The sequence below is a fragment of the Myotis lucifugus genome, unplaced genomic scaffold (assembly GCF_000147115.1).
Source record: "Myotis lucifugus unplaced genomic scaffold, Myoluc2.0 scaffold_167, whole genome shotgun sequence".
NCBI classification, from domain to species: domain Eukaryota; kingdom Metazoa; phylum Chordata; class Mammalia; order Chiroptera; family Vespertilionidae; genus Myotis; species Myotis lucifugus.
Window position 1 is genome coordinate 2,852,645 of NW_005871215.1, and position 14,013 is coordinate 2,866,657.

At 46.6% G+C, this 14,013-nt stretch overlaps 2 protein-coding genes across 5 annotated transcripts in view; both read right to left on the reverse strand.

Moving 5' to 3' along the window:
* ITFG2 (integrin alpha FG-GAP repeat containing 2) overlaps positions 1 to 1,384 on the reverse strand; it is a 14,483-nt gene extending 13,099 nt beyond the window's left edge. For 2 of the 4 annotated variants that reach the window (XR_002831033.1, XM_023759933.1), the window contains exon 1: positions 1,167 to 1,380. Coding sequence is in view for 3 of the 4 variants with exons in the window: in XM_023759933.1 (XP_023615701.1) it covers positions 1,167 to 1,262 (96 nt within the window). In the remaining variant the exon portion in view is untranslated. Of the gene's footprint in view, positions 1 to 1,166 lie in introns of all 4 variants that reach the window. The other 2 variants (XM_006096089.3, XM_023759934.1) reach the window with 2 other exon arrangements.
* A 5,223-nt stretch (positions 1,385 to 6,607) lies between these two features.
* Positions 6,608 to 13,752, reverse strand: FKBP4 (FK506 binding protein 4). The gene is made up of 10 exons (XM_006096098.2): positions 13,732 to 13,752; positions 13,039 to 13,342; positions 12,436 to 12,578; positions 11,501 to 11,621; positions 11,077 to 11,233; positions 10,043 to 10,133; positions 9,857 to 9,940; positions 9,425 to 9,610; positions 8,656 to 8,895; positions 6,608 to 7,411 (listed from the first exon to the last, which is right to left on the reverse strand). Exons 1-10 carry the CDS (start codon positions 13,750 to 13,752, stop codon positions 7,307 to 7,309), a joined length of 1,452 nt encoding a protein of 483 aa, XP_006096160.1. The 3' UTR covers positions 6,608 to 7,306.
* Positions 13,753 to 14,013: the final 261 nt, after the last annotated feature.

Sequence of the window (14,013 nt, forward strand, 5' to 3'; positions counted from 1 at the left end):
TTTTTTGTGTGGGGGGCCCCCCCCACCATCAGGAAACTATATAAAGGGTTCGCGCCTTTAGGAAGGTTGGAGATTCCTTTGTTCTTATGCTTATCACCCCCCCCTGGTTTTTGAGCTACCTGAGGGTTGGGCCTGTCTTTTTTCATTTTTTAATTCCCAGAATTTAGCATCCCTTGGCCCTTAGCGGGCAGTCCAATAAATATTTGCAGAAAAACATATTTAAAAAGGACCCTTAATGGCGTTAACATTTACGTTTAACTGTGGCCCAGGCATAATGTTCCCTGTTTTACCTGTTTTATTTCTTTTAAACACCGGAAAAAGGAACGCCGGGAGGGAAGAAATGGGAGATGGAAATTTTTGTAACTCAATCAAGGATTTTAAATTTTCCAGCCCCCTGCGTGCAGGAAGGCCCAGGTCCCATGGGGAGACGTTACGATTGGGGTTTTTTTTTGGGGGGGGGGGGGGCTCTGTCGCTCCGGCTGGAGGAGCTTAGCTTGCCGGAGGCGAGGCGGATACAGTGTATTTATTCCAGCGCCTCGAGGAGCCAAGTGTGAGAGCAGCAGAGGCGCTTTAAAATCCCAGTTTGAGGCTTTTTAAAAAACAGGATTTTCTTTAAAATGTATTTTTATTGATTTCAGAGAGGAAGGGAGAGGGAAATAGAAACATCCATGATGAGAATCATTGATGGGCTGGCTGCCTCCTGCACGCCCCACCCAGGGGATGGAGCCCGCAACCCGCGCCGGTGCCCTGACCGGGAAACCAACTGTGACCTGGTGAGTCATAGGTCGAGGCTCAACCCGGGCGCCACGCCAGCCGCCTAGTTTGAGGCTCTGAAAGGTAAAATGGTTTTAGAAGTGATTCCCCTCGCGGAAGCTTAAGGACAGAAGCAGTGACCAGGAAATGTGGCCACCGAGGTTTAATAAATAAGTTACTGAATTAGAAAGTTACTGAATTAGAAAGTCAGTCATCTATGTTCCTAAAAGAGTACCAGACCAGGGGACCGGAACACTTGGTCACGCTCTCTAGAAAGCTCGCCAGGCCCGGCCACGCCAGCCCCCTCGCGCAGGCGCCGCTCGCGCCCCGCCCGACGGCCTCCACTTCCCTGGCCCCGCCCCGCCCCGGCCCTGCGCAGGCCCCGGCGTGTCCTGCAGTGCGCATGCACTGACCGTGTCGTTATCGACGTCTCCGAGGCAGATTGCGTGCGGAAAGAGGCTTCCGCTGAACTCCAGGGCCACGCGCTGCACGTAGCTAACGGACCTCATCGCACGTCCGAGGGCTAAGGGGTCGGGGGACCCCGCTAAATGTTCCCCGAGCCTCTCCCGGCCGCCGCCAGAGCGGAAGGCCACTCAAAGCGGAAAGTTACGTCACCACCTGAACCTCCAATCCCGGCTTTCCTCGCTTAACCTTAGAGAGGAGGCGGGTCTTCCGAGCCCGCTGGGCTTGGGGCGCGACCAGCTACTTATGTGAGTGACAGGGGCGTGAGCCACTCGTTTTCACCTGAGGGCTGGATCGCAAGGGCAGACCAATCCTAACCGGGCTGATCCATTCCCTTGGCAACAGGGCTCTCTAGTGCTTGACCTAATAACCTTGACCTCTTCCTTTGTCGCCCTGACAGTTGAAGAGTCCCAGTCATCAGATCATCCCTGAGATTCATAATTGTAATAACTGCCAATTTTATAGTTTCCAGCAGTGTTTTTTTAAGAAGTTGCCGGTTAGGAGTTGTGAAAACTATATGGTCAATTGAACCAGCATTTAAAAACACGAATAGAATAGAATGGAAAATATCTAGTGACATAAGTATTGTTTTAGTGAATCCTTTGTTTCAAGTGTATATATTTATATGTGTATATACTGGTTAAGGTAAAAAAACAAACCAGTGTGTGTGCTTTGTGATCAATAGTTTGAAAACCACTTGATGCAAAGCACATTTCACATATTGTTTCATAATTAACACAACAAAGACGTGAACTTTATTATTATTCCACTAGAGGCCCAGTGCACAAAATTTGTGCACTGGTAGGGTCTCTAGTGGCTGCCAGCTGTCAGCCGGGTACTCCCTCCCTTCCCCTGGCTGGCCCTGCCCCCTGGTTGAACTCCCTGACAAGGGACAATCTGCATACTACGCTTTTGTTATATAGGACTAGAGGCCTGGTGCACGAAATTTGTGCGGGGGGAGGGGGGAGTTGGGTCCCTCAGCCCAGCCTGTGCCCTCTTGTGGTCCAGGAGACCTCAGGGGATGTCTGACTGACAGCTTAGGCCTGCTCCCCCTGACAGCAGTCGGATATCCTTAGCACTGCCGCAGAGGTGGAAGAGGCTCCCGCCTCTGCTGCTGTGCTCACCAGCTGTGAGCCTGGCTCAGGGCTTCCGCCGAGTGGCACTCGCCCTGTGGGAGCGCACTGACCACCATGGGGCAGCTCCTGTGTTGAGCATCTGCACCCTGGTGGTCAGTGCGCGTCATAGCGACTGGTTGTTCTGCTGTTCAGTTGATTTGCATATTAGCCTTTTATTATATAGGATTATTTTGGATGAGAAAAACAGGTTCAGTAAGATTAAGTAACAAGGCAGGAAATGGTAGAGGTGGAACTCAAACCAGAATTGTTTGATCCAAAACACTACATCCTTTCTATCATTTATGTCATAGTTCCTAGGAAAGTCCTCAGGGTACAAGTTAGGGTTACTGAGATTCTGGACCTGCCCTGCCCTGTGTGCCCCCATCATAAAACTCTTGTCTCCCTTCCTCAGTGGCTCCACTCTGTAGTATAAATGGAACATCACAATCATGACTGGCTTCTTAAGGAAACTTTTCATGTTGGATCAAGTCCAATCTTTCTTTGGGGTGCCTCATCAATTAAGGCACTAAAGTATTATTTATTTATTTATTTATTTATTTATTTAATATGTGTTTTTATTGATTTCAGAGAGGAAGGGAGAGGGAGAGATAGAAACATCAATGATGAAAGAGAATCATTGATTGGCTGCCTCCTGCACACCCCCTACTGGGGATCAAGTCTGCAACCTGGTCATGTGCCCTTGACCAGAATCAAACCTGGGACCCTTCAGTCCACAGGCGGATGCTCTATCCACTGAGCCAAACTGGCCAGGGTCAAAGTATTATTTATTAAATTCTGCAGGTGCTCTATGCATTTTAAGGTTTAGGTCTGCTGGCCCAGGCTGATTTACACATTGTTTTTTCAGGAATCAATACTGGGAAAGTGAGGATATCTACTTCACCTGGGGATGTTGGACCAGTTCTGCTTTGTGAACCTAGAGAAGGTGCTGGAGGGCAAGACCTTGGTCCCTGGGGGCACAGGAGAGGGACGGCACATTTTGTTCTAGAGGTTCCAATGGATCTGATGGCCAGATAAGATGAGAACAAGGAACAGCATGTCAGGACAGCAAACAGGAGACAGTCTAGCCAGGGGTGGAGAATGTCAGGCCAGCAGGCTTTATAAGGCCCCAGAAATCATTTGGTCTGACCCTGGAGTGAGTTAATTAAATGTTTGACCAAATATACCTGGCTAATATTTTAAAAATATTTTTTATTGATTTCAGAGAGAAAAGGAGAGATAGAAACATCAATGATGAGAGAGAATTACTGATCGGCTGCTTTCTGCACACCCCACACTGGGGTTTGAGCACACAACCTGGATGTATGCCCTTACTGGGAATTGAATCGTGACCTCCTGGTTCATAGGTCAGTGCTCAACCACTGAGCCATGCCGGCCAGGCCAGACTAATTTTTAAGATGATAATTTTTGTATGGCCCTCGAATGGTATTATAAATATCCAAATGGCCCTTGGCATAAAAAAGGTTCCCCACCCCTGGTGTAGACAAATACTGGGATTGCAGGTACCCTGAAGTTTCTGTTTCTCTTGGTGTACTGTGGGATTGGCCAGGTTCATACAAAGGCTCTGGGTTACACAGGTGTACATGATCTCATTTATGGAGGGATTGCATGCTACCTCATGTTGCCCTACCACATCTCTATTCTTCTCTCATCCTAGCTCAAACACCAGACTTCATGTAAGGTTTTAAAGTGTGAAAAAACAAGCCAGTTTTAAAATACTTACCTCTAAATGTAAAGTTAACTAGTTTGAATTATGTTTCTTTTCACTACTGTTTCTAAATTGTCTTCTCTTTTTCCAGCCCTTTGAATGAAATTGTAAAAAAATAAACAAATAAGTAAATAATCCAGCACAACACAGATGAGGATCACCCTGCTTCTGTTACCAAGTGCCCTTGCTTGATCAGTTCTCTTAAATCATATTCTGACCCAGCTCTACATAATGCCTTGTTTTATCTTCCTCATCACTTGTTCTTGACCTTTCTGTGCCTGGTGGGTGCCTATTTCTGTTTGTTCTGTTTTTGCCATGAAGGTCATGTCATTATGATCACAACTTGGATATCATGCCTTTTGGCTTTTGTCAAGAGAGCCAAATAAAGTTAGAAAGGGAGGAAAGATGAGTCTCCAGAGAAATATTTCATGAATCAAGTCTTTCCATTCCATGCCTCTCCCCACCTTGTGTCAATTACTTTAAGTGCATTGAGTATTAAATTCACAGTAAGTGGAACACAGGACTAGGCACTGCAGATCCATGTGGACAGATCCCTGGCTCTCCAAGGAGCATCCTTGTTCTTGCTAGTGGGATGGTTGGTCATTCTCCACTGGTACCATCTATAGCCCGTCTTGTTTCAGACAAGCACTCTATCAGCATGGGTTTTGGCTTACTCCCCAGAACTGCCTAACCAGTACATCTTCCTGGTTAGATGACATGGATACAGTTGTGTGGGTGGCATATTCTTTACAAAACAGCCAAACAATAGTTTCAATAGAAACCTGCTATGGGAAGGGAGTCATTAAAAGGAAAACATTTCTAGGGAGATTCTTTGTCCATTTCTTCCTCCAAGAGTAGTCAGAAGGTTCCTATCAAGTTCTGTCTGCCTAGGATGCCCAGGTAAGAAACAGGACCTTTAAAGTTCTTCCTATGGGTGAGGCCCAGAGCCACTGACTACATTTGCAGTTGAGGAAATAGGCTTCACTTGTCCAAGGTCACAGAAACCTCATGGCCGACTTCGGATTTGTTCAAGAGATCTTATATTCCAGGCAGATCTTTCATTAACTTCCAAGCCTTGGTTTCCTCACTTGTAAAATGGGGTGATACTGCCCTGGCCAGGTAGCTCAGTTGGTTAGGGTAACATCCTAATAAGCCAAGGTTGTGGGTTCAATCCCCCATCAGGGCATGTAATCAACCAATGAATACGTAAGTAGAACAAGTCCATGTTTTTTCCTCTCAAATCAATAATAAAAAAAAAAGGGTAATACCTCCTTTGTAGGATGGTTGCAGGGATTAAGATTAATTCACATGAGGCTCTTGGCTTAGTTCTAGGTTTACATCATGTTAACTAGGGTTACCTATTGTTGGCTGCAGGGAGGGCCATGTCTAATCTTGAAATACCAAAAAGACCCAGACACAAACTCCAGGCCCTAGGACTATGACATGAATCTAGCAAGAGGGAAAGTGGTGATACTAGGAAACTAAGACACCCCAATTTTAATTCTGGCTCCAGCACCAGCCATGCTGTATGACTCGGTGAAACTTTTCACACATGTTCACCTTCAATAGTAAAAGTATGAAGAAAATTCTGGAAGGAACTGTACAGGCCTGTGGGTAGGGAGACTAGCTCTGTCACTGTGTAGGAATTACTCAGCAGCCTGCACAGGAGAGGATAGGGGCATAGATGTAGGCTTTGGCCTGCAGCCAGGTCAGCATAACTGCCTTGTGCCCCTGGCTGCTCCGGGGCCCCATGCTATATGAGTGAAGGGTCAAACGTTTTTTCCTGTTAGGCACAGGAAAGCTGGGAAACAGGCCTGGGTGCCTGTGTTCCCTGGCTTGAGGACTGTTCTTCCCTCTTAATTGTGTAAAAGGTGTCTGATAGGTATGACATCAGGATTTTCCCTTAAGAAACCAAGGAAGCTTGTGCTTTCTATGTTAGTTAGGTGGAAATAACTAAATCTAACTTCAAAATAAACACAAGTGGTCCCTGTATTTTAAAGTTCATATTTCCCTCTTCCTCAGTGTTTGGGAAGACAACCAGAGTTGGCAAAACTGCCAGTCTGCTTGGGGGGGTGGGGGGGGGGGAGGACTGGAAACCTATGGCAAGGTCTCAGCACAGGCCCTGGTCGGAGCCTATACAGCACCCAGGAGGCCCTGCATGGCAGGGTTGTACCTGCTCAACTACAGCTGCTCTATCAGGTGCTGCATTTCAAGCAGGACTGGGGATGTGACGGGTGGCTCTGTCAATTTTTTAAAAAAATGTTTATTTATTTTTTACAGAGAGGAAGGGAGAGGGATAGAGAGTTAGAAACATTGATGAGAGAGAAACATCGATCAGCTGCTTGCTGCACAACCCCTACTGGGGATGTGCCTGCAACCAAGATACATGCCCTTGACTGGAATCGAACCTGGGACCTTTCAGTCCCCAGGCTGATGCTCTATCCACTGAGCCAAACTGGTTAGGGCAACTCTGTCAATTTTACCGCCATAATGTAGCCCACCCATGCCCACCCTCTGAGGCCAAAACAAAAAGGACTGCCTGACACCCAGGTTTAATTGTTTCCACTTTATTGCTCAAGTGTAGAACTTGAGGTGAGCCTGGACCTTCAGCAACGTGCAGAGAAGAGGCTGAGGGGGGTGGGGATGGGGACACAACCTGGTTGAGAAGAGAAATAGGTTGGAGAGGAAAATACTGGAAGGGGATACAGGGGGTGGTCACCATGACACCAGAAGACAGCATCAACCACACCATCTGGGTGAGGAAGGGAATGGAGAAGTAATGGGCACAACAGTGGTTTTTCCCATGCCCCTAGCACCCACATGGAGTTTACATGTTTGGAAATGGACAGGGAGGAGGAAAGGGGGAGGAAAATGGCTGCCCAAGGAGGTATCCTCTCCACCCTGATTTCACATCCAACCCCACATCCCTACTAACATCCTTCTACCATTTGAAAAACAGGCATAGCAAAAAGAAGCAAAATAAATTAACATTCTGATGTGCGTGTGGACATCCGTTCATATGTAATGGGAGAAGGAGGAGGGGAAGAGGGGATGAAGACACCTAAAATGATACCCCACCTCAATCCCCAGTCTACTCCTCCTTTCCCCCTTCCCCCAAAGCCATCATCCAACCAGATAGAAAAATAAAGGTCTAATTCACTCAAATTTCTTCATTTTTACAAAACAAACAGGGTGGAGCAGAGAAGGGAGCAGGGGAAGCAGGCAGCTGCAGAAATAGGGCTGGGAGAGGCTATGCTTCCGTCTCCACCTGAGGTTGGCTCCCTGCCACATCCTTCGGCTCGTCCTTCATCTCTGCATCAGTGTGACGGTCTCCTGCAGCTATTGCTGCCTTGGCCTGCAAAAAGAAAGAGGATGAATTCCAGCTCTCATTTGGCTAGTCACCTGATGAGAAGGCTGACTTTTATTTCATGTCCTCAACTCTTGCCTGCCTGCACTCATCTGGTCTGGTGCCACACACCTAGCACCCTGTCACCATGTCTATAGTCTGTACCCACAAATACTCATTCCCCAAGTAAAAACACATACACATTAATTTCTAGCAGAATTACATGGACACAATTCCCTTTCCAGATATGTCCTAAAGATACACCTGCACAAAACTATGAATTTATAAAATCATTCACTGCAATACTGTTTAGTCTGTACTTGTCCACCATGGTAGCTACTACATGTGGCTACTGAGCACTTTAAATTGGCTAGTTCAAATTGATGTGTTTTAAGTCTAACATACATATTGGATTTTGATGACTTAGTTTGAAAATACATAAATGCAATTTTTAAACATGTTTAATATTTAGATAAATTGGGTCAACTAAATAGTATTAAAATTAATTTCACCTGTTTCTTTTTCTTTAACATAGCTAATGGAAAATTTAAAAATAATTTATGGCCTGCATATTTCTACAGGACAATGCTGGTCTAGAACACCGAAGACTAGAGACAGGGAGTGGGGTAAGTGAGATATGATGTATCTATGCAATGGTATACTATATAAGCATAAGGAAGAATGTGAAAGCTCTTTTGGCTGTAGATGTAAAGTAAGTATTCAGGTATGATGATAAGAAAGCATAGTACAGAAAATAGAGCATGTTACTTTTTATTAGGAAAAAGGGAGAAAACATAAATGTATCTGGTTGTACATTTATTCAACATACTGGAACGATACAAGAACTGGTAATATCAGTTCCTTTTGGATGGTGGGAGGCTTTTTACTACATTCTTTTGTACAATTTGAACAATGTAAATGTATTACTATTTTCAAATAGATGTTTAAAACCTGTGTTTTAAAAAGGCAGAGAGAACTTATGTTGGAAAGCACACTCAGCAATCAACTCCTGACCTCTAAGGCTTGCAAGTGGGTTTCCAGCCCTGACCAATGAGGAATGCTGGCCCTGACAGCAGGGGTTTTCACTGAGGAACACCCACACTATTGCTCCAGGGATGAGGGCCACTTCTGGTTGCCAGGACTGGCACAGACAATCACAAAGAGCCCACAACAGCTGGGTGGGGCAGAGGGATGAGGAAATGAGATGGGCAGATAGAGACATTACTCGTCCCTGTGTCTGTCCTGATCCTCACCTTGTTCTCTTCCTCAGCCAGCCTCTCAAACATATTGGCATAGAGCTTCTTCTCCCGTGCAAGCTGCTTGCGGATCCGCTGATGGCAGACAGCCAGCTGGGCCTTGGCGGCTTTGTTGCTGGGGTAGAGCTGCAGGACCTTCTGGAAGTCAGCCCGTGCCAAGTCAAAGTCATTCACTGCCAGGTGGGCCTCTCCCCGGCGGAAAAGGCCCTTCTCATTGTTGCTCTCCAGCTCCAAGGCCTAATGATGAGGGAGGAAGCAACAGTGAGACCTCAGCTACTGTAGCTTATCTGGCCAAGACTGGGTTCCAGAGGATGATGGAGAATGGAAACCACTGGCTCTACTCCAGAAAGAATGAGTCTTGGAGCATTAAATGGAAAAGACCAAGGTCTAGGAAAGAACCTCATTTAGTCCAAGAGGCAGAGAGGGAAGATAGGTCTTCAGATGGGGGAAGGACTTCTGACAACATTTCCATTCTCTTTAGAATAAAGCAAGTATGTAAGAGGGAAAAGCTAAGAACCAGGGTGAACAAAACACTTAAGCAGCTCTTACCATCCAGTGTTTCCTTCCATCTCTGGGTCAACTGCCTCCCACCACTGAAGCCAAGGCACTTGCTTCTCCTATCTCCTGCCCTTAATCTCTGAGCTCCCAATGTTCCACCCTGCTTACTCCTACCCTAGTCACTGAGGGCAAGATGCAGACATGCTGGCAGCTCACCCCAACCTTGCCTGTGAATGTTGCTCCCATGCCTTCTTTAAAGGGGCCTCACCTTGTTACAGCTTTCAATGGCAGCTGTGAAGGCCTGTAGTTTCAGATGACACATGGCCAGGTTGAGATGGGAGGCCAGCCGAAGGGCTCGTGCCTTCTGTGCTTCCTCATCAGAGAAACTGGACTCGTATTCCAGCCAGGACACAATCTTCTTGTATTGCAGCAAAGCTTGCTTGTACTTGCCTTCCTAGAATGGGAAGGAGGCTCAGGCATACAGCACAGGTCCAGTGGCACCAGGCTGTCATACCTGGCAGACACCAGTGGGCCTCTGGGCCTAAGAGAGTCCTGCCCACCCGTGACCCCCCCGCCAGCAAGACCAGCTGGCTCAGATACACTCAGTGAAGACTGCAGGTGCCACTTGTCTACTCCCTGCCAGAAAATGACCTCAGCCATCGGGGGAAGGGTATCCTCTGGACCATGGCTGCTGGCTCACCTTGAAGTACACAGTGCCCCGCTCTTTCACTATGGTGCTTTGTTCCAGCTTCTCCTCTGAATTCATCTCCCAAGATTCCTTGGCCTGCCGTCCCACAAGGAAGAAACACAACTGTCAGTTACCCCAGAGAATCACTTGCAGGGTGGGAACTGACTCCAGGATAGGGAAGGCCTTGAGCAAACTCACCTTCTCAAAACTCTTGAGCTGGATTTCATATTTCAGGTCAGCATTTGGTGGGATTTGGAACTTTTCTTTCCCAACACTGCCAAAAGCATAGCTGTGGGGACAAAAACAAAACAAACAAACAAAAAAAGCTCTAGGTTATCTCAGCAACATTTAACCTGCTCCACACAGAAAAGGCTTTATTATCTGTTTCCTGGAAGTACCTCCCCATCCCTTGAAACCTGGTTCAAATGTTTCCTATTTAGCAAAATCTTCCCTGACCTCTTTACACAATCAGTTGGTCTCTTAGTATCTTACATACCCTTGGAATAACTCATACTATGCACTGGCATGATTACGAATTTAAATGGCATCTCACTGAAAAATGAGTCAATAGATGGCAGGAACAATGTCTCTGAATACCTAGGAATTTCCAGCATTGTGTCTGGCACAGAGTAGGTGTGTTTCAATAAATGTCATTTATGAGTGAAGGAATTCATGGGAGATGGAAATCTTGATGTCAGTAGAGAGAGTTGCCCTAGCTGGTTAGGCTCAGTGGATAGAGCACTGAACTGCAGACTGGAAGGTCCCAGGTTCGATTCCAGTCAAGGGGACATGCTTGAGTTGCAGGCTTGATCCCCAGTAGGCCCCCTGGCTGCAGGAGGCAGCCAGTCAATGATACTCTCTCATCATTGATGTTTCCATCTCTCACTCTCTTCCTATCTGAAATCAATTAAAAAAAAATATATATATATATATGTACATATATATATTTATATAAAAAGAAGAGAGAGAGCCTGTACCATCCATGACTCATAAGATTACGTTCTGATCCAAGGAGATGTGGAAAATTGTGGCCACATTCCTAAATACAGCAGAGAGATCATAATGGCCTATGTTTGGTGTGCCCAGAGGCATCGTGAACACTAATGAAGCTGTGGGGGTAGTGAACACATGCAGAGGAAAGGATACACATGGCCAATTATACAACTCACTGTGGACATGTAGATCTCTGACCTTGGTTCACCCACCTGCTCTACAAAGTGCCCATTCCTCACCTGGGCTTGAGGTGCACAATGGAATGTTCTCCTTTTTCCATGTGCTGAATGGCTTTCTCCAGCCCACAAGGCAGATCCAGACTCTCACCCTCGCCGATCTCAAAGTGGAGCTCTCGCTGATCAAAAATCTGGTCCTGGTAGTACCCTTCCAGTGCGACTGGCATGCAAGAGAGGCAATGTACCAGGTGTGTGAGTGGGCAGGTGATTGAAGAAGGATGCTATGAGCCTAACTCTATTATCGCATCACTTCTTGCCCCCAAGATGCCCTGGCTGTGTTCTCAGACTTGGGGGGATAATTAAGAAGGTATGTCCAATCCGTTATTTTATAGACAAGAAAAGAGGATCAGAGAAAGGAAGTGACTTGCCCAAAACCACCCAGAGACTAAGTATCAGAAACCAAATTAAAACCAGAGTACCATCTCACCCTCTACAATAGCACCCTCGTTGGGCTTGGCATAGCCTTCGCCCCGAGTCCGTATTCTCCGGATGATTCCGCCATCTTCCTCTTCTGTCAGGTCCTCTCCCTTGAACTCAAATAACTCTACCTGTGGGGAAAGATGTAAGGTGACACAACTCCTTTCAGCACTAACTCATCAACAGTGATATACAACTTTTATTCAGAAGAGTCCCTAGTAACTACTACACTAGGTCAGCCACACTAGGAGTGGACAAAGTGACACTTTTGCTTAGTTGTCAAGATCTGCCCTAGGCGTTAACTTTGGTAGAGGCAGGCCACAGAGATTAACCTGAGGAGATCAATCTATTTACTACCTGCTCCACATAGTACGGATATGTTCCAGACAATCCTAACTTGGTTAATTGAGATGCCCAATCTGACAGGCATTAGAAATGACCCAACATCTCCCAGTAGTTTTCTGAACATTCTCCAAGTATTAGTGGCCATTAGGGCTCAACTACCTTCAGACTGAATGGTGTCAAGTGAAAACGTCCCTCACTTTCTTGACCCATGGAGGGAGGCATCTCTCCCCACCTCTGATCTCTAGGCGCCAATTCTATACTGTCATTTATAACTGCATGCAGATTCTGACCTCCAGACTCCTTTCAGTTAAAGTTATACCCCATCTCCTCTGGGCACTGCTTTTGAGATAAACATGTCTCAACCCATTATCCTGCTTCGAGTTTGAAAAGGGACTCGTGGCCACCTCTTCCCACCTGAAATCTCCATCACAGCCTGAATTCTGGTAGCAGTAAGCTATGTGCATTTCTCTTCTCCCCTTAAAGGCCAGGCCCTCAGGCTTGGCTACATTGTCTCTAAGCAGCAGGAAGGACTGGAGGGCAGCCAGACCCTGAGCTGAGATAACGCTGGCTCTTTGCCTTGCTCTCTGGCCGGACATTTACCTCAAACACAAGTGTGGCATTGGAAGGGATCTTCGGAGGGCTACCTGCCAACCCGTAGGCATAGTCTGGTTTGCAGGTGATGCGACATACTTCTCCCACCTTCATGGTTGCTACAGCAATGTCCCAAGCCTTGATGACCTCCCCTGTAGGTACAGAGAGCAAACAGGTCCTCCTTGGTAGGGATGTGACTCAGGGCTCAGTGGCCTCAGAATACCATGTCCAAGGGGAAGCTGGACAATCTTTTGAAATGGGACCAGAAAAGTAGAAAACCTGGTTGCAACCAGTGCTGTCGTCCCAGGCCTCTTAAAACAAACAAACAAACAAACAAAAAGACAACAACACACACTCAAATCTAGAACAAAGGAGTTCAAGAAACAGAGCAGTTCACTCCTGAAGAGGAAGTGAGGTATTCAGAGGTGATCAGGGGAAAAGAGAGAGGAATCAATAGTTACAGGACAGTGGAAGAAAAAAGGAGTAACAATAACAACAAAATCAACAGTCTGTAATAAACCATTCCTCCTTAAGCTTCTGAAAATATGTTTTCCACTCGTAACAGCTTACACCCTCCTCAAAGTCTATCTACCAAGCCTAGGTTTTGCCTACCTTTTCCCAGGTCAAAGGAGAATTTGTCTTTGCGGTCCAGACTGGAGTCAAACTTGGTACCGTCTAATAGCCAGCCAGTGTAGTGAACGAAGACTCGGTCCCCAATCATGGGCATCTCTGTGCCCGTGCCCTCTCGCTTGATGACCTGGGAGGAAGGGGGAGAAGGTGAATCCCCAGGGATGGGGGTAGAAAGAGGCAAAAAAACTGCCTGCACACCCCTGACAGGAACATAGAGAAGGTCTTCTGCCTCCTTGTAAATAGATTCAAAGGACCAATCCTCAAAGGATTCTGATACCAAGCTTGGCTAGAAGCCAGCTGACCTCCCACTCTTTCTTGAGGTGTGATATGACTTGGTTTGAAAAACTGGAGACACTCAAACTTTCTAAAATCTTATTTGTAAAGTAGTGATGATAATCCCTTTCTGAGTTGTTGGAGGATTAAATTGGTAAAATTTATAGCAGCAGCAAAGAAGTATTTATGCTCTGTTTTCTCATTCTGTCTAAATGCCAGTGACCATCAGATCAGGGTCTGATTTGGATATAAGGAGAGGAATACGAGAAATGAAAAGTCCAAAAGAGAAAAAGGAATATACCAGACTAGAGGCCTGGCGCACAAAATTTGTGCATGGGCACAGTTCCTAGGCCTGGCCTGCGATCAGGGCCATCTTCCCAGGCTGCTGGCAACTGGCCCCACTCCCGGTTCCCCGGCTGCCATCCGGTGATTGGAGCCTGCTGGCTGGGGAAAAGGACTGAGGGGGTGGCCGGCAGGCCCAGATCAGGCCTCTGGGCTGGGGGCAGCTCCTCCGTTGAGCATTTGCCCCCTGGTGGTCAGTGTGCATCATAGCGACTGGTTGTTCTGTCAACTGGTCAATTTGCATATTACCCTTTTATTATATAGGATTACAGATGGACACAGGTGTCAGGCCCTAAACTCTGACTCAGAACATGGGCATTCCAAACTGGTAGGCTGGTTTAA